This window comes from Falco peregrinus, chromosome 3 (genome assembly GCF_023634155.1).
Source record: "Falco peregrinus isolate bFalPer1 chromosome 3, bFalPer1.pri, whole genome shotgun sequence".
NCBI classification, from domain to species: Eukaryota; Metazoa; Chordata; class Aves; order Falconiformes; family Falconidae; genus Falco; species Falco peregrinus.
This window is the reverse complement of record NC_073723.1, coordinates 93,041,465-93,066,674: the sequence shown is the minus strand read 5'-3', so window position 1 is coordinate 93,066,674 and position 25,210 is coordinate 93,041,465. Positions and strand designations below refer to the sequence as shown.

General features: G+C 42.7%; 2 protein-coding genes across 2 annotated transcripts in view; one reads left to right on the top strand and one right to left on the bottom strand.

Moving 5' to 3' along the window:
* Positions 1 to 1,608: 1,608 nt before the first annotated feature.
* NQO2 (N-ribosyldihydronicotinamide:quinone reductase 2) lies at positions 1,609 to 12,155 on the bottom strand. Its single transcript, XM_055800227.1, has 7 exons — positions 12,061 to 12,155; positions 11,647 to 11,698; positions 9,871 to 10,035; positions 8,275 to 8,405; positions 5,999 to 6,112; positions 4,551 to 4,652; positions 1,609 to 3,426 (listed from the first exon to the last, which is right to left on the bottom strand). Exons 2-7 carry the CDS (start codon positions 11,651 to 11,653, stop codon positions 3,253 to 3,255), a joined length of 693 nt encoding a protein of 230 aa, XP_055656202.1. The 5' UTR covers positions 11,654 to 11,698; positions 12,061 to 12,155; the 3' UTR covers positions 1,609 to 3,252.
* Positions 12,156 to 12,666: 511 nt separating this feature from the next.
* The window catches only part of DUSP22 (dual specificity phosphatase 22), an 89,787-nt gene continuing 77,243 nt past the window's right edge, over positions 12,667 to 25,210 (top strand). The window contains exons 1-2 of the mRNA XM_027789055.2: positions 12,667 to 12,790; positions 20,630 to 20,738. The gene's annotated coding sequence lies outside the window, so the exon portion shown is untranslated. The remainder of the gene's footprint in view (positions 12,791 to 20,629; positions 20,739 to 25,210) is intronic.

The following is a 25,210-nucleotide window of genomic DNA, read 5'->3' as shown; positions in this document are numbered from 1 at the left end:
ACGAAATAAAGTGACAAGAATTATGAGGCAGATGGAACAATTTCTGTATGAGAATAGACTAGACAGATGAGGACCGAGATTGACAATGAAAAGTTACAGTGGAATAGTGGTTCTTAGCTCCTTGCCCCCTCCCCATCATATACTTCCTTGTACAGTGGCTTTCAAATTGGAGAGATATTCCTGAAGAATTTACTTTAGGAGGAGTTAAAGCATGTGGAGAATGGTGATCTGGCTGATATAGTCTGCTTGCATTTCCAAGAGGCTTTTGACAGTTTCTTTTTTTTTTTTTTAAGGAAACTAAAAAGTTGAGGGATAAGAAAGAGGGTTATGGCATTGGAGACATGTTTAAAAGGTAGGACAAAGAGGGCAGCAGTAAATGGTCACCTCTCAGAACAGAGGGAGGTTAGAAGTGCAGGGGTCAGAGCTGTTGGAAAAGATCTGAAAATGGGTATGTGCAATGAGGTTGAGAAAGTTTGCTGATGATACAGATTACTTGGAGGAGGGGGATGAGGAAAGCAGATTGTGAAGAGTTCTTGGCTGACTGGGCAATGAGAGAGGAAGTGAAATTTAAGTTATGTAAAGGGGTGCACATGAGGAAAAACATTACCCTAAATTGATGCATAAAATAATGGCCCCTGAGCTGACCATTACCACTGACGGCCAAGATCAAGGGTTACCACAAATGAAAACATCAGCTAAAGCAAATCATATGTCAGTGCTTATTAGGAAAGGAGCAGAGAAAGTCATATGAACCCAAGAGTAACAGACTTGACTCTGCTGTGCCCTTCTGCTCCCATCTCCTCAGTGACAGGACGGTGAGACTGGAGAAGTTCAAATAAGGGTGACCAAAGGCCCCTGCCTTCTCTTGAAAGAACAACTGAACAGGACAGGACTCCACAGCCTGGGAAGGAGTTTATTTAGGAGGGGAGGTGATGCACATCTACAAAACTCTAAGTGCCAGGTAAAAGAACAGATGTGACTACTTGTTTACTGTTGTCTGGGTGGAATCAAATGAAGCTACTGGGAACCAGCTGCTTCACCCTCCCTGGGATCCCTACCCACTCCAATGCTTCAGGCAAGGAAAAAGCTGACCTGCTGAACTTTGCCAAAAAATATTGGCTGCTTCAAGCTGGCATGGATTCTAGAGAAGACTGAACAAAATTCAGAGCAGAGGTCTATTTGGCTTGGTAAATACAGAGAAAACATAGATAGTTTAAGAAATCCATCAAACTAAATACAGTTGGAGCCCAGGACAGTATTCAGGGAAGTGCTTGCTGTTCTCGGTCTGTAACTGTGGAGAAAAAAAGTTGGAGTTGGAGGATCCTTGTTCTGACCTAGCACAACTACTCTTGTATATTTAAATTACAAATATCCAGTCTACAGGCACTTAATGCTACCATGTGTGTGGGAGCTGGCACACGTCTGCCAAAGTGTTGAGAAGTGTATTTTCATCATATAGGTCAGAGGTTCTTCATCTAACAGTTAAACCCACTAAACTCTGTAACTGATCCAATACAGTAACACTTGGTTTGACAGCTGCAACTTCTGCTTTCATACCCATTTCATTCCTTCTTGAATAGTCTGGTAACTGAACACAGTGAGCATAAGGATGATTCCTCTTCTACACAAGTTTAATATTTGCATTTGTCCTTCAGTCTCTCTTCAGGCAACTTACAAGTTGTTTTCATTAAGTCTTTTAGGCAAGAATCTGTTTTCCCCACAGCTTACGTGTATAATATTTTCCATTTATTCCCTTTCACTTTCTTTTTCCTATACAAGAGTTATTGAGCCAAAGCAAATTTCTTGTTTGTGTAACCTGAAGACTTTGACTCATACACATTCGAGCAGACATCTGCAACAGCTTAGGGCTGCACTGCTTCCAGGGGTCCATCTCTGCTAGAGGTGGCCCTTCATATGGTGACTAACAGGAACATGTGATGCTTTCCCTGCAGTAGCAATTCCCAGTCTTGTGTGTCAGTTTACACTGCCACCCCAGAGTCTGATCTCAGCATGTTTATTATCTAAATAGCCCTTAAAGAACCTTAAGGGTGGGTCGTGACAAGGCTGCTCGAAAGAATGCATGGCAGATGCATGCTATGTATGCAGAGGCCTAATTGTCATTTGACAGTGACTCAGAAGACTGTTTCTTATTCAGGCTGCATTTTTTAAATATCGAAGTGCAAAGCCAGTTATTAGGTAAGCTGATAAAAGCAAGAAATTGTGTAGCTAAGAGAGAAACCCATGCCTTGCCATATGCACAGAAAGGGTTAACAGCTCCAAAACACAAAAATAATCCCTCTAAAATTCAAGGTAAAAATCACAGATGTTAAGAGCCAGACGGTCATTTTGTCCCACTAGATCCTGCAGGTTTTCAGGTAGGTGTTCTGCCTCACCAGCTGCCAGTGCTGGAGATCTCCAAGGAAGCCCATCTACACTAATGCTGGAGGGGATGCACCCAGCCCTCCAGACCCAAACAGCAACACTGACTGGTGTGAAGAGGTAGGGAACAGACAGGATTCCTTTTTGTCTCTACTTAGGGTAACACAAATAGAGAACTCCCTTTGATTTTAGGAATCTACATACTTTACAAATGGGAGCTACATTCTATAAGAAAGGTAATGTATGCACATACTGCTACATGATATTTATTTTCTTTTTCCTTTTCTAGTATGTGTCATAGATTTAATATTGTTTTGTAAGTATGTGGAAAAGCCTAAGGCTGTCCACAAGGCTTTCCACCTGTCACTGTTCAACTGTACATGCTTTTGCATTACTCATGATCTAGCTTCATAGCTCAAAGGCACAAGTGTAGAGCTCTCACCTAAAAGAACAGGATTGGTCATAACAAGGTTGAGTGTGGGCAGCATATTCTCTGGCAAATAAAAAAAGTGGCAGGTGGTACAAAAATTGTTAAACTTGACTCAGCGATGTACTTTACTGTTTCATAAGCAGCAACAATATAATCTGCAATTTAAATACCGCTTGTGTTACCAAGCACTTGCAGGCAGGATGTCACTGTTACACGAGTAAGGATAATTCTTCACAAAGTTTTGCACCCATCATTGAAGAGAATCCCTCAGGAATCAATGAAGATAAACACTATATTGTCAGTTAAACTGCTAGCTGTAATACTCAAGATACTTCCAATACATTTGAATTAGGACATTAGCGTTCAGATACTGAGATAAAGTACCAAAAAGGATGGAGAAAAAACCCCAATAAATCTTCTCTCTGTAGTCTTGTACTTCAACATTACTTGAAATACCACTCAGGAGAGCAGTTGATGGGTTCTTCCTTCCAAAGAGTCTTCAAGCGCTGGGCCCAGGCAATCAGCATCTCCTTCCTCTTCTCCTCAGACACATATTCTGGAGCGAAGCAGATGTGAGGTGCAAGGACTTTGACACCACAGAAGTGCATGATTCCATGCTGGACTCAAAGCAAAGAAAGAAATGCTTCAGGAAATGGTCTTTCACTTTCAATTCAAGAATGCGTAAGATTCAAATCTGAAACTGTTTCTCTGACCCAATATAAGGCAGGTTTTCTAAACCTGTGCATTTATCAGGAGAAGGGAAATAAATTGCAAAAATTCATTACCTACGCTGGCAGTCACTATTGAAGGCTAGGCATTAAGCAGAGTGACACAAAAATAAGGTTAACTTCATTTATTCTGCTCTGTAGAGTTTATTTTTAAGTGCTATTAAACCCACAGAACTGTTCTCTTCGGCTGCTGTATGCTATTAAATTTGCAAGTATCAGAAGCAGCCTAAAGTTCATTGTACTGTTTGAATCTCCACAGATTGTTCCTGAACTGCAGTGTATTTCTCATCTAACTCTAGGTATTTTTTTTTAACCTTTTGCCTCTGGCTTAGCCAAATGATCCTGAATAAAGACTAGTGCCTTTCAAATCAGCTCAGCTTGCCATTTTTCCTCTATATTTCTGAATTCACAGTCATGTTTCATGTTCTTTTTCATGCTTCAAGCTCTGCAGCTAGATAGCCTCACAAGGGTAGACAGCTAGTAATCACAATGGGTCAGAGACCAAAGAATTTAAGCACATCTGTTGTATTATATCAAGAAGTAGCTGGTACAATTTGCCTTACCACCTACATTTCTCAAAGCATGCTCGCTACTTCTGATAAAAGGGTAGCAGTAAGAAAAGGCATCTAACTTTTGTATGCTGATCATGAATGCCAAGATAATATGTGACTCCCCTCCTGCCCTGCATCCTACATGAATCAGGTAGCTATGGGGAAAAGCTATTCTGCACGCTAGGGCTAAAGGAAATCCTATTAACACCAGGAAAACTTCAAAGGCTGACTGTATAAGCTTTTTCCAGATTCCAGTCTGGAGGAAGGGCCACAAAACAACTTTAAAACTCTGTGGACTTTTAGTCTCAGGATTTTAGGGCCCAATTTATAACCTGCAGATGCGCGGAACTGACAACTTAATTATTTTTATATCACATTTCATAGAAAATAAATAATACAACTGTTAAAAATAATCGGAATAATAAAAATTAAGGCAAACAACCAAATAGTCACACATTATACCTGCATGGGCCACAGGAGATAGCGAATATCACCACTGATACTGCCTTTTGCATACATCTCTTCGCTTCCTCCAGTGGTGAAAGAAAACAGGGCTAATTTGTTCTAAAATTAAGAAAGCAGTGCTTGAGTTAGGTATGTTTAAAGAAGAGTGGCTGAACAGTGAAAAAGATATTCAGGGTCACCTGGACAACATAGATTTCTAGAGGAGGTGGTGTGCTCTTTTTCAGACCTTATATGTAGTGGCAGCTCTGAGGCAAAGATTGGTAACGCACAACTCGGCAGTGGACTGTGTGTCAGGGCTTTGGGCAGAAACAGGTTAAAAAGAAAAGGAATTACACATCTGATACACTTGTATGAAGCAGGGCTGACCCTTGTGCTATATTTGGAAACCTGTTGCTGGAAAGCACTCTGTTACTGGGAATATCCTTATTCCTGCCCTTCCTGAATGCAGAAACCTAATGTCACAGTCCCCCTTCAAACCTGTGCTTGCTTGTCACTTGCTAAGGAATAATTTGAGAACAAATTTTTCCTCATATGTTCTAAACCCCCATGTTTCTTCTGCTTCTGTATTAGCCACGGGCTCGTGCTCAGCTTCTATCCTCTCAGTTTTAGCTTCTGTAATTGAAATAACATTTTTCCAGTGCAGTATCTTAACTGCCTTGAGCCTGCATTCAGCATGCAGCTATGATCACTGGGGATTACTCCTATTCATCTCAGTGAGGCAGCCATTTCTGAAATTTAACAAACTGAAATGTTTGGAATTGTTAAGAGGATCAGAAATTACAGAGATTAATATGCAGCAAATGTAAAGGTGAAACGTATTGATTGTTTCTGGATGCTGCAGTTGTTACCAAAGAAGATCCATCAGACAACGGGTCAAAATTTTCCAGGGTTATTCCTAGTGCCACGAAGCATTAAAGATTTATGAATTGTCACCTATAGATACTGATTGGAGAAAAGGTTGAGATAGTTGGGACAGAGGCTTGTGCACTGGGTATTTCAGGTTTCTGATTTAGTTTTGTAATTCCAACCTTTGACATCTAGTCCCAGAACAGGATCTTGTCACCTATTCTAGTATGTCACTCATTACAGATTTGTGCAGTCCTACAAAAGTGGGATGAATGACAGACTATAGTTTTAGGAAATTGATCAACTCTTTGCAAGCCAGTGCACTCTGATACACCTACAAAATTATAAAGCACATTTTGTTGGCCAACTAAAAATCTCTAGGAGATTGTTTAAATCTTTAGGAACCACTGCATTCTCATTACTGTATCTACCTTTCATACAATTTTAACATATCAGAAGGTTACTCAACATGTTATCAAAGCATCATTTCAGAAGAGCGTAAAGTGAGAGCTTTAAGCAAAATAATGGAAAATAAAGACCAGTGCCCTCAAAAGCACTGCACAAATCTTGATCTTAATAAAACAACCTCAAAAACATACCTTGAGCAAACCAGAATCATAACAGCGTGGAAAATCATGAGCAAATCCTTGGACCAAGACTCTGTCCATCCAGCCCTTCATGATTGCTGGCATGCTGAACCAATACAAGGGGAACTAGGCAAAAAGTAAATTACCTTGTTAGCACAGAGAGTCTGGGCCATCCTTAGGCCTGCTCTACAGGCCAAATCCTGTTCTCTTAATCTGTTCAGATCTTGTACGTGCCTTCTTCCAGCTTTCTGTCAGGAGAGGCAGTAACTAATGCTTGGCAAAAATAACTGAAGTGCTTTCTGTTTTCAGTTGTCTCAGGGATATATATATATATATCTGTATAACCTGAGCATCTATAGCACACTAACACCACAGTGAATGTGAGGGCTTCCACAGAAATTAAAGTTGGAATATGATGAAGCAGGAAGGTGCCATTTAATTTAAACTTAAGACTGTACAGAATTGAATCTCCTATTGCTGAAATGCAAAAGGAACATAGGATCTCATGGAGAATGTGGCCGAAGAGAGCCTTATTACCAGGAGTGATATCTGGTGATCAGTTCTGATCTGACACTGCTGACAAAAGCCATGGGATCTTAAGAAAGAGTTACTTTCACATCCTCACTTTACTGAGAAGAAAACTTTAACAGTAATGACCTCTGTTTCTAGATCTTCCAGTTAGCCCATGGGACTACAGCCTAAAGCTGTCATATCTTATTTGCATTATCTAGAAGGTTTATGGACTCTTACTCTAGGATGCATCACTATCCCTAAACCTTTGTACACACTGCAGTACAAAAGAAGCAATTCTGTAAAAGCTTAACCACCTGTGGGGCTTAATTCAAGATGGAAACAATGTAGAAACTGGGCAATCACCACTATCTCTAAAAGTGGTGAGTTTAGTCTGTAGTAAATTTTAAATTACTTTATGGTGTCTTTCAGAGGCTTTTTTTTCTGCACCAGAACGTACCCAACTCTTCATAGCATTCCACAGACAGAAAATAGAAAGCAACCACTTCCTTTGGGGGACATTTTACTCTACTTATCTCAGAAGCAATAGTGTAAAAATGATGAAGAATTACAGTGAAATAAATTTAACTGAGATATGGTCACATCCTAAATTTGATCTAGAATCAGACAGTGGAACATGTATAGGCTATGTCTAAGGCCAACAGCCACACAAAGAAATGTGAGGCTGGTATTGCTTTATACAGTAATTCTGGGACTTGTAGACACCGAGGACAGAGTTGGCACAGTGGGGAATGGAGATGGGGTGTAAGGAGCTGGTAGGGAGTCCATATAGTTCTTCCGCAACTCAGCAACAAATGAGGACAGTCCAGTCTGGGAAGTCCAAATTCCCTGAGCCTACTGGCTGCTCCCAGCTGCTTGCCCACAAAGTAAGCCTTGCCCTGCTTTCTGCCAGCCTGCCTGACATCCGTGGTCACATGTTTTTGTGCATCCACATACCAAGTTTGGCCCAGAATTGGTGAATTACTGGATTTGCTGTTGTTTCAACCTGGATAACCGTGCTACTGAATTACTGGGTTTGCTGTTGCAAGGACCCAGAAAATAGTACTACTACTGATGTGTATTTCTTACTGTACCATTACTTAGAGATAAAGTGTTTATTCCTAAAGCTGTTGGTCTGGTGTCTGTTACCACATCCCAAAGCTATAACTTGGTGCCTTAAACCCTTACACAGAATTCTGTGTGTACATCAGTGTTTGCTTTGCATAAGCTCCAAGACAAAAGGGACAGTATCAGGCTGCCTGGTGGTATGGCATGACATATTGAGAATCACAGTATTATTCTGCACTCAGTACTTTCTGGTCTGAGTTGCTCTATGCAAGAGTTTTGGAGTCCAGGCAATGGGAGCGCCAGTGTTCACAAAACATATGCAGTCAGACTACTTTTGAATAATTTTTAAGTGAAGCAGTGCTGTGAATTTTACTCAAGTATTTTAAGGTTCTAATTTCAGATGCCTTCCTAATCCTCAAAAATGCCAGCATGGAGCCATTATTTGCGTGAAAAATTCATACTGTACTAGCACAAATAATGCTTGCACATGATCCCATATTTTCTAAAATTCACATCCTATCAGAAAAACCTGACACCTTGAAATTGCTATGCTGGATATATACTGCTCTGTGTTGATGGCAGAACTACTACCTCTTTTTACTCTGGCTAGATTCAGTGTTCCTAATGCAATCTATAATCTTCTCACTATTGCCTTTCTTTCGTTCAATGCTGTATAACTGAAGACTTTTAATAACATTTGAAATAATGACCTGAAAAATCAGTAAGTCTGCTTCCTGCACCTTCTTCTGCTCTTCAGTCACATCGTTGGACAAACCTCCTCTCTTGTAAGCTTCCCATGCCTCCACGCCATAATTGAACTCTTCTGAGTTGTGCAAGCAACCTGTTTGTTGAAGTGAAGAGTCATTCCTTATCCTGTTTCTAACATCATAGACAGATAAGAATTAAATAGAAGTCACAATCTACAGTTCTAAATTGAATTACTGCTTTCCATTTTTCTCATTTTTTTGTTTTTGTTTGTGTGTGTGTAGATATTCAGCATCATCACAGCTGATGGTGATTTGATTTCAAACTGGAGAGGAATGTAGTGTAGAGCACCAAAATTTTTGCCTTTCTGTAGCTACGTTGGAAGTGCAATAAAAGGACCTAAGCTTGGCTCAAGACTGGTGATGCAGGTGGATGATTTAAGAGGATTTAAGAGAATTTTGCTAATTGCTCTGCCTCTGCATTAGAGATTACTGAAACCACCATGCAGTCACAAGCACTGTGTAGCTGCTGAAAAGCCACTGTAACTGGGAAACTCAGCAGGGGCTGGGGAACCAGTACTGGCTGGCTCTGCTGACTCTACTACAGCTGGGTGAGCTGATTCAGATATGTTTGAATCAGACATATACATTAATTCTGCTGATTCAGCTAGCAGATAATCAATCCAGCAGAAGAGAGAGCCTCATAAACTAACTCTAGCAAGTCACAGAATGGTTTCTGAAGGTATTTCTTACCCATGAGAAATGGACTTCAGAGATTGATTGTGAACATGTGGTAATGCATTTTTCCCTCTCAGTAATGTCACTATGAAACAAGGTTCATATTCAGGAGTGGACTTTTAGAAATGCTTATGTCTGGTCATTAATAAGCTGCTGCTTGTTTTTGCCAGTGTTTGCACTTGACCTGCGCTGTTTCTTTTTGATTCCTATTTTAAAGAAAGTGTTTTAGCAGTCACAGATTATATTGTGGCTTTGTGTTTCCTAACCTGGAGAAATACTGGGGCTAAATGCTAGTAAGAGCACAGTGAAAATACCACAGAAGCCTAAGAAGAGCATCACTGTTTTTGTCAAGTCTTAACTGCATCATCTAGTCATTTTTAATGGTCATATACAACCAAGGCAGCCAGGAGGTGCCAAGACAACTCAAAAGCCCAAGCACTTAAGTGCCTGGAGCTAACCTGCAGAAAGCATTTGTAATCTTGTTCATTAAGAGAAGGTCTCTGCGGTGGATTGCAAATACTGTAAAAATAGTATTTTTCCTCATTCACTTTAAAGGCAAAGCACTTTTATAAATCTCTATTATACAGACATTTCATTTTTCTGATTGAGGGGCCATTTCTAGTGATCAGATTTATTTAAAGGAAGATTATACTTGTTGGGTTCCTGCACTGACATTTCTTAGTCAATGTTAATAGACAATAAAAACCTGGGTCTTGTTAGTTGAGGGATATTTGTACAAAATAATAGCAACTGTTTTTTGGAGCGCACCTAACAGCATGGTTCTGCATTGTTAACGTAGCAGGATAGTCAAGGGGAAAGTTTGTCTCATTATTGTCAAAAAAAGTGTGTTTTGGCTAGTCTCACCAACAATATCATTTCTTGTTGCTCTTGGCTCGAACTGCATTGCATATAAATCAGACACTGTGACACTGCAGCCCTGCTCGCTCAATTCTTCCACAGCAATCCTCTTCAAAGATCCATTCAAGGACTTGGGCTCTTGATGTGCATAGACTATCAGGACTTTTCTCCCTGGAAGCAGAAAGAAAACCAGATGGTACCTTTGAGTATAACAGGCAGATATGAAACAGTTTGTGGAGCTGGGGCCTGGTCCTTCATTTTTCTGTAGTGTTTTCCAAGCAGCATAAAACTAGTGAAAACAGAATGACAATGGCAGCATTTTGACTCCTGCTCAGCAGCAGTGAGTAACTCATGATGAACTAATCAGTGAATGCCCCCAACCCAGCAATTGTGTGCTTACACCAGGCTTTTCTAGGTGGAACTCAGTGAGTGCGTTTCCATAGCAGGTCAGTGCCCCAACATCAGCACAACCCAGTCCTTCCTCTTGAGTCAGCATTTGCATTTATTCGATTCCACTATACCCCAAAAAGCTCAACAGAGAGGGAAAAAAAAAATAAAAGCTGTCTGCTGGTTTAGCTCCCTAGGCTGGGTCAGACAAGCTACAGTCCAGATGTGAGGGGCAGGACTGAAGCAGCGCCAGCTTAGATTCCCTCAAAATGTTGTGGAAACAACTTCTGAGAACTCAGAGCATCTTCTGACTGCAGTGTGGGGTCCCTTCATCTTCCAGTTCAGTGCTGTGCAAACGACAACATCGCGGTAGATAATTTAAGATGCCACTACCCCACTTCAGCATCATCACAGCGACTTCAGCAGAAAGCAACGTGGTTTCTTCTTAGATGCGAGTGAGCGAGCCATCTAGCGTATCTCAAACTGCTGACAAAGAGGATTTAAGGTAAGCTGAGTGGCAAGACTGGTATGTTGGGGCGGAGTTACTTTAAATTGATGTAACAAGGTACATCAGAGCTTTCTTGTTCAAAATTTTATTGTACAGACCATTTGATTTCTGTAATTCTTGAAAAAAATAATCATTCATCACTGAACGCAAGGTGAAATACTTTTATGTGATAGTAGTTGTTTATGTATAACCACTGCAGAGGGAAATTTCCAGGGACTATTGAAAATGACAGGATCTGCAAAACCTGAAGCTCTTGGTTCCTAACTGCCAACACAAAATCTCTGGCTTCTCCTGAGTTCAGTTTCTCCAGGGGACACAGAAGCTATATGGCCCAGAGCACCACTGCAGTGGCAGGTAAATGTAAGGTGTCAGAGATAATTAACAGAACGCAAGCTGAATGAACAAGACCTCATTTTTAATCTAATTGTAAGGGGTGATTACTGCTCCAGTAGTGCCCAGTGTCCATGGAACAACAGCTTTGCTAAAAGACTTGCAAATTGTGGTCGAATGCTATCATAAATTTAACACATGTATAGACTATTTAGCCCCCTGCTCTGTAACTTATTCTGGAATATTGAGAGCAGTTACCGCTTTGCTGTTCCTGCTTAACTCTCAGCAAATAGGTAGTTCACGGGCTGGAGCCGAGACAAGCTCAGAGACGCAGTAAGATTAAATCTTAATTAAGCTGCTGGGTTGTTGCCATGTCAGTGCGGCTGAGGGCATATGGCCACAGTGTTTGGGAAGACCAGAGTTTTCAAAGGCATCACTTACCGAAATAATTTGTCATTTGAAAAAAGTACTACCTTAGTATCCCCACTAAAACCTGCCGACATGCCAGCGTGCCCCAGCCTGAAGCGAACAGCGTTTTCAGTCCTGTTTGTTCTTACCTGCCATTTCCCAAACCACTTTGCAGGTTCTCTCTCTCGAGCCGGATGCAGCCTGTGAACTCAAATGACAAAACTGCTGATGGCAGAGCCATGGGGAAGAGGCGCAGGCCAGGCCGCCGCGCCGGGAGGAGCCGCGCCGCTGGCTCGGCGTGCCCGCTGGGCCGGGGCAGCGCGGGGGAGCGCCCGGTGCGTGCCCGCCGTGCGGGGCTCCGGCTGCGGCCGGGCCGGGCCCAGCGCTGGGCTCTCGCCGCCGGCGGGACGGAGGAGGCGCGCTCGGCGCTCCCCGCTCGGCTTGGCCCCGCTCCCGGCCGAGGCACCGAGCGCAGGCTCGCCCCTCGCACAGCCCGCTTCACCCGTGCGCGGCACCGCCCCGGCGGGGAAGGCGCGGGGCGCTCCTCCCGCTTGTTCGCGTACCCGCTACGCCCGGCTCGAACCCGCAGCGCTGCGCCGCCTGCCCCGCCCCGGGCAGGCCCGCGGCCCGGGCTGCTTCACCTGCGGCCCGGCGCGCCCCCGCTGCCGCCCGGCCCGGCCCGGCCCCGGCGCCTGCGCTCGCGCGGGGCGGGGGCGCGCTCGGCACCACCCGCCGCTGCGGGCGCGTCCCCCGGCGCTCGTGCTCGGGCCGCGCGCGCGGGCGCGCTCCGTGGGGGCTGCTGGTCCCCGGTGCCGCCGCGGGGGAGCCGGGGCGGCTCCTCACCCACCGGCCGGCGGCCCAGTGCCACCGGTTCTGGTTTTCAAACGGAGAATCCCAGGTGGAAACCGAGTGACCGGGCCCAGCAGGGAAATGAACGGGCGAGCCGCCCGCGCCGCTGGCAGCGGGTGCGCAGGAGCCTCCGAGCAGACCTTGCACCGCCTGCGGTTTCCAGCCGCTCCCGGGGGCTCGGGGGAGACAGGCGCCCCCCCTTCCCCGGGAGAAGGGGACACGCGTGGTGCTGCGGGCCCTGGGGACAGCCCTGTCTGCCAATGGGCAGCAACAACGTGAGAAACCAAGGGTGCGGCTGCCGCTCAGCAGCGTATGTGGAGAACAAAACATGAGCCCGAGCTCTGCTGGGCTGCGCTGTCCTGGTTGTGCGGGAGGCAGCGCGGTGCAGAACTGGGCAGGCACTCCAGAAACCCAGACTGGAGTTAAAAGTTTGCTTACCCTCAGGTAGGATGTCTTATTTTTGTCTTTGCATCCCTCCTGGCAGCAGAAATAATGAGATCTGACAAAACGCTCAGTTTTAAACGGCTAAGGGTTGTTTGCGTTAGTATACTGCTAGCAAGTAGAATTCACCTTTGTGAAGGCTGGGCTAGGAAAGCTGAAATAGATGTAGCCCAAAGACTTTGATTTTTGTTGTTGTTTTATTAGAGTTGCTTTTTATAGCGCAGATAAATGACCAAGCCAAAAGTTTTCCTTCTTTTCCCCCTCCACGCGTGAGACCTATTTATGGTAAGACGTGGGAAACTGAAGGAAGAATGCTAGTAGTTTATATACTGTACCTACATAATAGCTGACAAACTACTTAATATGATACCTCACAAAAACAGTAAAGAAAAGATTACACTGGTCCTGCTAACTTTTTTGCATTCAAAACTCAGCGAATATTCGAGTACTTCCAAGGGGTCTTTTTTTGTTTTGCTTTGTTTTCCCTGTTCCTGCTTTCCTCCTCTGGTCACCCTGCAGTGGAAATTGTTTCTGCCTGGACATCACCCGGGCGTTGGCTGGGTCACTGCCAGCACGCACCCTCCTCTGGGATCCTGTTTCCCTTCCCATCCTTATCTCGTGCTATCAGGAGCCTGGTGGGGGTGGATGATGGCTGCCACCCAGCCCATGTGTCCAAAACTTTCCCTGGGCTGGGTGGGAGCTGACACATACTTGGGCTTACCCTGACATGGAGTATCAGAAACACTCCTGGATTCCCACCCAGGTTTTGCCATAGCTCCTGGACTGAAAATTATCTTCGTGGGTTTGTTTTTTTTTTAATTTTTTTTATTTTTTAAATTTTTTAAAATTTAAATTTATTGTAAAGAGTGAGCATAACCTGCACAAACTAAATGGCCAGTTTTCTCTTGGAGCACAACATATTTTTGCCCTCCCCAATATATAGTTACCATATATATCATTAATGTTAACAACATTTGAAAAGGTCTACCTGAATATAAAAACAACATTAAAAAGGGAGTGTATTTTGTGGGGGAAGGACTTCAGAGAACACATTCACGATGCATCAGATGGATAGACACCTATGTTAACATATTTCACAGGTGTTTAAGAGGAAAGGTGGTTTATTTTACTACCAGTATATAATAGGCTTTTAAAATAGGAAAATACTGCAATGCTGTAGGTTTGCATTGTGATTTTAGACAAATGAAAGATGCAGGCTCAGTGTTGAGGAGTTTATGAATTTGATGAGCGTGAAAGCATTAAATATTTCTCCACATAAGACTGACAGCAGTGATCTCACTGTAGAGTTGACACTCCTGACCCTGGCCCTCCCACTTCCAAGTAAAGTTGTAAGAGTTTACAGGATTAGTTCCTGTGTTAATTCCTAATATATCCTAAAGTACCTTTCTCTCAAATATTGTCAGAATGATCTCTAATTTTCACAAACTGAAAAAAAAAAAAAAGTTCCTTTCTTGTTTGTATTTGGCCAAGGCCCATTAGAAGGACTTCAGCAGCCACATTGAGCAATTTATTAGCGATCTTGTGAGCACCCATTAGTTTTTCAGAGGTCTTCAGAGGGTTCTTTATGAAACTTAAATGTCATAGTTTTAGGAATCCATTTATTTTTGCTGTTTGGGTAACTGTGTGGGACAGAGTGAAATTTCTTGTACCCTCCTCCCCCTGCTGCTTCTTCCCCTGCCTCCTTTAAAGTTAATTAGCACTCTGGAAGTGTTGCAGTAGCTCAAACACCCTCTGAGATTTTAATTTTGCAGGCTGGAAATGTTTCTTATTATCCCCCCTTTGATATCCCTCTCTTTAGTCCTCCTTTGCAATAAGAAAAGGTGAGGTTTTTTCCATTAATATTTTTGAAGGACTTAATTACTGATTAGCAATGAAAAAAGTAGCTGTGGCTAAACTGGGAGAAAATCCTCTTGTTGCTGTCAACCATTCATAAGCATTAGCTGTGTGAGCTGTACTTCATAGGAAGTTTGGAAGTTTACAGTTTCTCTTGCTTTCAATTGACATGAACTGTTTATCTCTTTAACGTAAGATCGAGAGCATAAGAAAATGAAAATTATGGTAGTGATTCAGACCAAGGGTCCGTTCAGCCCAGTCTCTAACCCTGCTCAGAAGTAGGTGCCTAGGGAAGAGTAAGAGCAGGTAAGCACATATGATGCTTACTTACTTACTTACCTACTATGTATGATGAGACCCCACTACTCATAGCCTGCAGCTATCTTCAGCTCAGTCCTGGGCATGTTGTAGTTTGTTTATATAGTAACCTCAGTTTACCTCTCTGTCAGGCACTTTTCCCAGTCTCCTTGTGAATCCATGCCAGTCCCTTAAATGTGCACTGTCCTTGGCAAGGACTTTGACAGGCTCGATGCCTACTGTGTGAGGAACAATCCTTTTTTCTTGCTTTGCATCTTGTTCCTTATCAGCTTCATTTGATACCCTGTAGCTCTTGTACTGGAAACGACAGTGAAGAATTGGTCCCTGCTCATCTCCTCTGTCCATTGGTGATTTTATGGACCTGCATCATGTGCCTCCTGAATCATCTCTTTTCTGGACTGAAGAGTGTTCTTCAGGGGATCTTTGTTCAAAAACTGCTCTGTACTTTCAGTCCTTCCTGGTGCTCTTCTCTGCCCTTTTCCAGTTCTGCTGTATCATTTCTTGAAGTGAGGGAACCAGTTCTATGTATAATATTCACAGTATGGATGCCTCTTGGATTTACTCAGGGGTATAATGATTTTCTGCTCTGTGGTCCTAATAATTCCTACTGTAATGTTTGCTTTTTGACTGCTACTGGGTGTTGAGCTGATGGATGTGTGGAAGTATCTGTCATAATCAGAAGATTTTACTCCTCTGTCGTGGTAGTCAGCTCAGAGCCCTTAATTTTAGATCTGAGGCCAAGTTGCTTTGTTTGTCTCCCATAAGCTCTCTTAAGATTCACAAAAATTAAAAACAACTTGTAATTGCCGGGCCTACCGAGCAGCGTCCAGGACACTGTGCTAGTCTTAGCTCCCTTATAGGTTAGAAACAACCCTTGTGCTCTGTGCATGACTCATAGGAGGAAGTTGGTACAAGTTGGTAGCTTATATACTGTTCTTCAGATATATTCTAGGTACACTTCTCTACTACCATCTAAAATACTTTTCATTTGTAGCCCCAAACCCTCTAATGAAGATAACTTCTTTTTTTTCTCTGAAATACTTGTCAAAGAACATGCTTTTCTGTTGATTTTATTGGGCCAGAGGATTGGACACAGCTGAGGGGGGCAGAGATACCCCTTGTTTTATACAGTTGCAATATTTTCTTCTTGGATCACTTATTTAGGAAGTTCAGGAGTTGGATTCAATTCTGTCTTCAGCTTGAGGGAAACCAAACACCTATTCCTAAAGAGTGACCCCCACGACAAACTGGGGGCTATTCTGTAGCAGGTACATCATCAGTTCCTGTTGAAGGTGTTTCACTGCAGAAAAATATCTTGAGTTTCGGTGAAGGAGAAGAAAGAATGCAGGCATGATTTTGTCACTTAGACACTGGGATGGCCTTGGAACATGAAGGCTCTAGTCCTTGTGTGAAGTATTGCTGAAACCTTTAACATGCAACAGCAGCTGGGTGCGTACACAGCTCCTACTGTGCTCTGAAAGAAAAGCCCGTGCGCTCTTTACCTGAGGTTAGGCATCAACTGGGTGAGAGTTTTGAAGGTAGCGGGAGCTCATTTTTGACTGACTGTAATTTATGTGATCTTAAGTCTGTATTTCTTTTTTTCTTATTTTTTTAGTTAAATATCTGGCCTAGAAAGAAAATAAGTTGTCACAGTTCCCTTTGAGGACTCTTTCATTCCTACTACCATGAAGCAGAGTTAGCATTAACTGAAGGAAAAGAGAAAGTTCTCATAAGTAGGAAACTGTGATTCATGTCAAAGTAAACATTTAAACTGAAAACTAAGAGGCTGCACCTGGAAATCTCAAAACAAGTGTGCTTAATTTAGGAATTTTCATTGGATATTGACCTTACTTTTTTCCCTTTCCTTTTAAGATATGTTTTAGTTTCCAGGTCAGATAATTCTGTGGCTATGCTTCCAGTGGTGTTGTATTGGATGTCTTCTACAGGCTTGGAGTTTGGTCAGATGAATAACCCTTACGTGACAAAGCAAGGCTGAGATATGGCAAATAAAGGAAAACAAAGCACCCAAGCAAATAGAAAGTATGAGGAAGGCAGCAAAGTAGGCCTAGTGGGATGATGATCAGTTCGAGAGAGATTTATAGCAAAATGGGAATCAAGAGCTGGATGTGAGCCTAGGTGGTTTTCCAAGACAAAAATTTGCCAAGGACTGTCAAGTAAATCTCCTAGCTAGTAACAAGGCACATCTGGCAGCTTGCTTCTGTCCCCTGGTGAAATGAAGTATCTTGTGAAGTTGGAAAGAACATGTAACTAAAAAGGGAGAGAATCATTCATATAAACCTTTTCATTAAAAGTTGGTCCCTGGTTCTCTTCCCCAGTATGGAGACAAATTTCACTGGCTTCTTGCTTCCCCTTCCCTTTCCCCTTCCCAGCACATTGCCTGCAAGCTCTTCCCCTGTTCTTCCTTCACTAGTCACAGGTAGGATGTCAGTTTGGATAGCCTCGGGCTACCAAATGGTATTCTGGAAGCCAGACACACATCAGATGTCTGCATTTTATTTTGTTCCTAAGTATTTTATGCTTTTTTGAAACCAGCTGTTATCCATCCCTAAAGAGCCCATTAATACTTTCTTAATTGTTGCTGGTTAAGTTCCATGAGCAATCACTGATTTTAAGCTATTCAGTCATATTCTGCACACAAAACCATCTCCATTTTGTACAAAGTACTTTTAAAATACTCTCTGAAAACAGAGAAGCCAAGAAGCTTTTGTATTCTATTTTCCTCAATAAATATCTGCTCTTAATATTGCTCTGAAGTTATTATTGGTGATAAAAATGTCCACGATCATAAGGTGCATATAACTTGGCTAGGAATGGAGAGAACCAGCTCAGTGACCTGAAATACTTGTCCAGGAGCTATACCTTCAGAGAACTAAACCTCCTGAACTTGTAACAGTCCCTTTGAACAGTGGCGACAGGACATTAAAGTATTGTCATTGCTTTAGGAAACCCACTTTAAAGATGCTGTAGTGGTGGAAATGTTGTGACATAGGGGGTTACAGTCAAGAATAGAATAGAACGGACTATTTCAGTTGGAAGGGACCTACAATGATTATCTAGTCCAACTTCCTGACCAGTTCAGGGCTGACTGAAAGTTAAAGCATGTTGTTAAGGGCATTGTCCAACAGCCTCTTAAACACCTACAGGCTTAGGGTACTGGCCACCTCCCTAGGAAGCCTGTTCTGGGGTTTGGTCACCCTCTCGATAAAGAAATGCTTCCTGATGTCCAGTCTAAACCTCCCCTGGTGCAGTGTTGAACCATTCCATGGGTCATGTCACTGGATACCAGAGCTCAGCACCTACTTCTCCACTTCCCCTTTTCAGAAGCTGTAGAGAGCAATGAGGTCGCCCCTCAGCCTCCTTTTCTCCAAAGCAGACAAGCCCAAAGCCCTTAGTAGCTCCTTACAGGACATTCCTTACAGCTGTTTCACTGGCTTTGTTGCCCTTTTCTGGATGCATTCAAGGACCTTAACATCCTTCCCAAATTGTGGGGCCCAGAACAATCTACCCCTTTTTTCTCGCTCTACCCCAAACCCATGTAACTGCTCTCTTCACTTAGGTAGGCATGCCATTGGGATTCTTCTCTCCTAATTTTAGCCATGTAAAAGTTAGGGCATCTAGTGTAAACTCCTTCTAGAGCTGAGTTAGTTAGTACTCCCAGATGCCATTCCTTTCACTTGCTTTTGATGTTAGTGGAAGGACACCCACCACCTGGCTATGGGGAGATAATGCTGTCCTCCCCTGTCAGAATACTTGGACTCCCACAGGCTTTTGAACCATAGCTATTGTCAGGAGTATGTGAAAGACTCAAGTTTTCCAATTTAATTCCATTAAATTTCCAATTTAATTCCAATAAAACCCAGCTATGTAATGTCAAAGGATAAGGAAATAAGAGATATTTTTGTATTTCATTACTGTGCTGAGGCCAGTTACTGTCCACACTGGGTGCTGTAAGCACAGCATTATAAAATACCTGAGGCAGAATAGTTTAGGATGAGTCAGAAGCTAGAAACCAGAAAGACCTCTGGTGGGAAGTATTTAGAGTGAGCCTAGTGCTTACTGCTGTGATGTGCCAGCAAAATTTAGACAGCAAACGAAGTAGATTGATTACAAGCAGGAGAAAGACTAAAGAACTGCAGCTAACAGAGCAGCTGCAGGGAGAAGGAACTAGGTGAGCCACGAGCAGGTGTGGTGCTGGAAGACTATACTTTGAAATGAAATGAGTTTTCCAGGTCAAAATGGAGATACACTGGCACAGCTATACAGGGACATCTGTGGCGGTATTTCATGTGTCCTAGTGCTTTGTGAACAGACACCTTAGTTCCCCAGGCACGTCTGAATAGTACTTCCTACACTAGCATCCTGGAAGGAAAAAATAACCAAGTGGTTTGTCAATTGGTGGTAAAAAAGAAAAGTAAAAAGGGTCAAAACAAGAGTATTTGAATCTAAAACCATCTAAGAGCTTTCATTTACATTCTCTTCTAATATCTTGCAGGCATGGAAATAAAAATTTTGAGTCAATTGTAGGAGAAAGATAAGAAAATCCTGCATTTCAAATACATTTAAGAGAGAAGAAATAACTAACATTTTATTGCCTCTGAGTTCTGTCCATTTATGGCCTAACTTGAAAATCATCTGCCTGCCAAGAATGCTTGGTTGGATATTACAATAGGACTCTCAAGTTCAAGAACTAAACTACTCTGAAATAATCAGGCTTTTTGCTTCAAGCCAACAATGAACTTAGTGATCAACACAATCTAAAACATTATAGAAGCCAGTGTAAAATACAAGCATGTAGAGCACTTAGGTTGATTGTTTCCTTCAGCGATTGAGCTAGATTAGCATTCTGTTTTCTCCCCGCCCTGCCTACTTTATCAGATGGCACAGCACACAATTTTGTGATCTTTAATATCTGTTGTATAAATTCATGTAGAAATGCTAATATCATATTTGATATAAATGCTAATATCATATTTGATATAAATGCTAATATATTTGAGTGTGTGTGCATTTTCATCATACAAATTAAAAAACGTGGGTTAGGGTGCAAGGTAGTTGTCTATCTTAGAAAATAAATTAATTTGTCTGTAACTGTGCAGGCACTGTTTTAGCTTTCCTTATGCCCTTTCCTAGGATTAAGTTTATTGTACTCATTGTTTTGTCTCTGGAGTAATACATGAAGTTGTAAAGTATGATGTATCCAAAAGGTACCTGTTGTGCCCTCTAGTGCCCCGTGCAAGGGTTTGTCTTCATAGCAGAAGTGAAGCCTTCACCAAGGACATGTGTTTAATCTTTGATGCAAGTTCTGTCCTAGAGGAAATGTTTTAAGAACCTTTGTCACCAGTAATAATAAGAAGCAAGGAAAAATAATGCTAACATATCATTAGTATAAGAGAAATACTATTTGATATTAGTTTTCTGTGACTACAGCAGAGCACATGGCTACTGGGAGAGCAGTTCTAACCAGTGGGTACTGTGATTCTGCACTGAAAATGGGAAAAAAATAAAATTGAGGAGTAATACGCTACAGAAAATATTTTTGCATCGGTCTGTAACCCCCATATGTGCCACAATAACACTGTAGTTATTCCTAAGTTTCTTCTGTCAGGTAATAAAAATGACGGTCACCCTCATAATGATCTCTCTCCTTAGAGCAGAAGAGTCGATGGCTTGTGCAACAGGAAGGAAGGAAGCAGGAGGACTGCGTGACTAACCGCCTCTCACTGTGACCTGGTTTTCTTCTCAGTCTGTCTGGTAGTGAGTAACAGAAATTGAAAATGTTAACCTCTGGGGTTAACAAGTCTGTAGTATCTCTAAATGAAAAGCAAAACATCAACAGGGATACTGTTATTTACAACATTACAGTTGTTGCAACAACTATTACGGTTGTTTAGCTTGTTTTTAAACCTTGTGATGTTAAATATTTAACACTACTGAAGGATATAAATTAAATACATATTTAAGGCTTTCATCTGTTCGAAACTTAACTGTAGCTTCTGCTGGCAGATTTTTGCCAAGAATTAGGAAGACTACTTCATTGAAGTACAAACTCTGGGATACATGAATTTGTTACTTGTAAATTAGTAATCTCTCTGTACTTTTTGATCAAGAAGCCTGGCTTGAGATACTCTTTTGAACACAGGCTGGGATTTCAAATTTGACTATAGACGCAGTCTTTGTATGTATAGCACAGTAGATCTAGGATTTGCCTTTGCGTCTGAGTAATGAGAACCTCTGCCAAGTGTGATTGTCTTTCTTTTCCCCATTCGTGATAGCAAAAGGCAATAGGATGTGTCTGCACTCTCCCTTGAACTTCTTGTGGAATTGTGCATGTAAATATGGAGCAGAATGAATATTAACTGCTACCTAAAGAGTAATAAATAGGTAGTTTGGTTTCAGGAGAAGGCACTTTAGATGAAACAAAATGTTGGGAGACCTGTTTCTATAGTCAATTGCACTTCAAATTATTTTCTATCCCAGATGTACGATTTACATTTTCTCTATTATGGAGAAAAGATCATACATCAGGTTGACGTTCTGTTTTCATATTCAAGTTGATGTTTCTTTAGATTTGAAAAGTGAAGCTGGAAAGGAGGCCAGCTGCTGGCTGAAGTCTGTTGTGGTGGGGTATAAAGATAATTCCATAAGGCTGATAAACTCTAGTTTGCCATCAGCAGGTACATAAGGTGCTGCCTCTGGTGAGTCCAGTGGTGTGTGACATAATGTATTTCAGACACAACTAATTTTAGATATTCTTTCCAAAGGGTTTTTTGCAGGTTCCTCTTACATGTTAGAGTACTTGTCTGAAACGTCTGCTGACAAGTCCCTCTATGCATGAGGGAGAGGGAGCACCCACTTGCTCAGCGTGCCATGAACTCACCCTGGCAAGGTTCATTATGGGATGTACCCAAGACAGTAATGTGGTGATTGCTTCCTGGTTGCTGTTGAGCCTTTCATTGGTTTGGAATTAAACTACAATATGGGATCAAGTGCTGTACATGAACACATCATCTCATGATTCGAATGTTAACCATCAAGGTAAAAAAGTCATCAAAGTAAAATTGTTTTAACACACAGTCTGTTACCAAGGCTCAAGATTAACAACCTGGCATTGGAAACAGTGAGCAAGTCAGTGATGATTATTTTCAAACCAAATCCAAGTATTTAGCTGTTGTTCAAAAGAATAATTATGCAGAGGACATAATTCTGGGGAGAGGCTCCTCCGAATTTGTGCCACAAAGACTCTCTAAGGCTTCAAAAGGAGCAAAGCGACGTTTCATTGTCTTTAGCGTCCTGACGCTAAATAATTCAGGCGGTGTGAGCAGTGGGGAGGACGGTGCTTGCCTGGGCGAAGCCCAGAGGAGGGTGCTGGAGAGCCGAGAACGGCACTGCTGCAGGTTTACTGTGAAATGCCTCCAGCTCCCGGAGACACGCTGAGCGGTACGTAGATCCACCCCTCTATCGGTGAAGCTGCAAAACAAATAAGGAATTAGTCAACATCTTTCTTGTGTTTGCCAGATACTTATGTAGGTGGATGCTCATCCTACACGTGCTGTCATTTAGATTTATTTCATGGCTCCTTTTCATCACCGCGTTTTTGCATGGTTCTGCTGGGCAGCTATTTTGTTAGCTCCACCATCCTTTCTTGGCCTATTTTATATGTCAGGCAAAGAATCTAGATATCTTAAACTTCACCTGTACATTTACAGTTTACTCATAGAACAGATATTGTTGCTATAGTATTTGATACAAAGAATAATAATTCATATTTGATGGATAGGCAAACTGATGCTTACGAGACTAAGGGAGACTCAGCAAAAGATATAGCCACCTCCAATCTGCCTATGTGCAAAATTTCAGCCCTTTAAACTGTTCTTCCGGCCAATCTGTTATGCTTGAAATCCACCTGGAGGAAACTTTCTGACTTAGGATTTGCCCAGGAACGTTTTAGGTCATGGCTGTGTAGTGCGAAGCAGTGGGACGGACCCTGGAGCCAGAGCTGGGATCCAAAGTTTTCTCTGCACTAACAGGGCCACCCACCAGGCTACAGCCTCGCTGTGTGAGAGCTGCTGGTTCCTCAGGTCTGTTCTACAGGTTGAAGTCTTCAGCATGGAGGTGCCCTGCCTTCCCCCATCCTCACCTGCTCTTCTGCAATATCATGGAACTTGGTGGCTGAGGTGCCCTGAAGTGTGAAACCTGTGGTAAAATCTTCTTCGGGGAGGCAGGATTTCACATCCAGTCTTAATTATTGGACTATAACATAGAAGAGGGAAAATTAAAAAATGGGCATGTGCATACTCAGGAAAAGATATATGCTGGCTTCTCGGTATGCGAGTAGGGGGCTGTGGGTAGCTGTTCACTCGGGATGTGCCAAAATATTTGGGGAAGCAGATGATTCAAGACGCATTCTTGATATTACTGGCTCTTGCATTACTGTTGCCTAGCTGTAGGTACGCCACCTTTCTGTGGCTCTGTGACTCCTGAGCCTGACACCTCTTCGCCTGGATGTCCACGTTGGCTCTTCTCTGTTAGCTGTTCCAGTGTGGGCTGCAGCCACCAAAGGGGCTGTGCTGAGGAGCAGCCGGGCTTTGGTTAGTGACCTCCTGCAGAACGGCTGCCTGTATCCCAACCTCCCAGCCCCTGCCAGGCCAGGGCCCAAGCGCTGCTGTGGGCTGCTCACACCTGAAGCAGGCCTGGGCTGTGATGCTCACTCTTCTGATGCGCTCGGATAAATACAAGTTTTTATAATACTAAACGTGTAATGTAAGCCTGAGCAGGACTGGAGTGTTACCACATTGGATAGCTACCTGCACCCCCTCAGGACTGCAGTCACCAGAGGTGTGACAGTGTAACTTAACAGAAGGGTAACCGCTGCCCATACACGCCTCCTCCCCATGCACGGAAAGGAGAAAGGCATTCCCGCAGAAGGAGGTGTTACTGCAGTACATGTGCAGAACCTGGCTTGGTAAGCTGCCCTGCAAGGTGGAATATTACGGTCTTGCAGACCAAGCAATACGAGTTTTTTGGCAAGTGGCAGAGTGGTGGTACCTTAGGGTGATGTAAATTTACATATTCATACAAGTTGTTGTTAATTCAATGATTTGCATGTACTTGGTGTTACTCTTTTGAGAAATATTGTTTGTTGCTTTAATGTGAACTAAAATCATCTCAGTGCACCCCATTAGATTGCTTCTACACATGGTCTGCATGACATAGTTGGGAAAGACTAGTGTGTGGTTCAGAGAGATACGACCCATGCACTAAGCGGCATTAATCACATAGCTATATGCATACTTCTTTTTTTTTACATTGCTGTGGGGTATCCCCGTTTGTGCCTGGGCCTCCTACACAAAAGGCTCAAGCACAAACTTACTTCCCTGCAGCACTGTAACTAGTCGTGCAGATCCACCACCGCTGCAACAGTGCTGTCACACTTTAGAATTACTTCCTTACTGTACATCTGCACTGCCTGGCCCCTTCCCCTCCCCCCTTTTTTCTTTGCTACCTGCAGTATTGCAAACCCCAAGAGCAATGTGCAGAGCTGAGAAATCCCCCAAACTCAGTTATCCGTGCAGCTACTCAGCACAGCTCTCACAGCACTCAACATGTACATTGCTTCCCCCATTGGGTTTTTTGACCTTTTCTGCGGCCTATTGTCATTTAGCATCCTGCGTCACACCACCTCACAAGCCCAAATAATTTGTTCTGTGATTAATTGCTGTGGTTCAGGGGCTCAACCTGAAAAGCAGTGTAGCAGCTGCTATACAGCAGTCAAAGCTGACCATAAAACCCCAAGTGGAAAACTGAAAGAGAAATGAGCTCTTTTCCCTCTCTTCTCCCTGCAAACTCAAATGCTCAACCTAAAGGATTCTGGATTCTCCATAAATTTTTGGATCAAAAGACATCATGGTCCTCTTTTTTTTTTTCCTTGTAATTGCTCTGTCCTGTAACAGAATCACTCACTGCTGCAGTTTTATCTTGTGGGAAGATAGCGTAGCAAGATATGTTTAATTTTTTTCCCCTCTCTAACTATTGCTATTGGAGCAGAATTTTACCTGGAAAAGTGTGTATTAACATTTGTGATAGTGAATACAATTATGGAAAATTATTTTGGTTCAGGGGCAGAACAGTCGGGGAGATATGTGCAGGACTGGGAGGCAAGAACACCTCATCTCTGCCACTGACAGTCTGTTCGGCCAGGGGAAAGTTGCATAGACTCCTGTTTTGAGCATT

Excerpts from the sequence above, each read along its gene's own strand:
- NQO2 (XM_055800227.1), bottom strand. Across the intron at positions 6,113-8,274 it reads CAGACTTACTGATTTTTCAG|TTCCCCTTGTATTGGTTCAG; the intron begins GTCATTATTTCA and ends CTTTTTGCCTAG. Across the intron at positions 3,427-4,550 it reads ATCTCCTGTGGCCCATGCAG|CATGGAATCATGCACTTCTG; the intron begins GTATAATGTGTG and ends CTTTGAGTCCAG.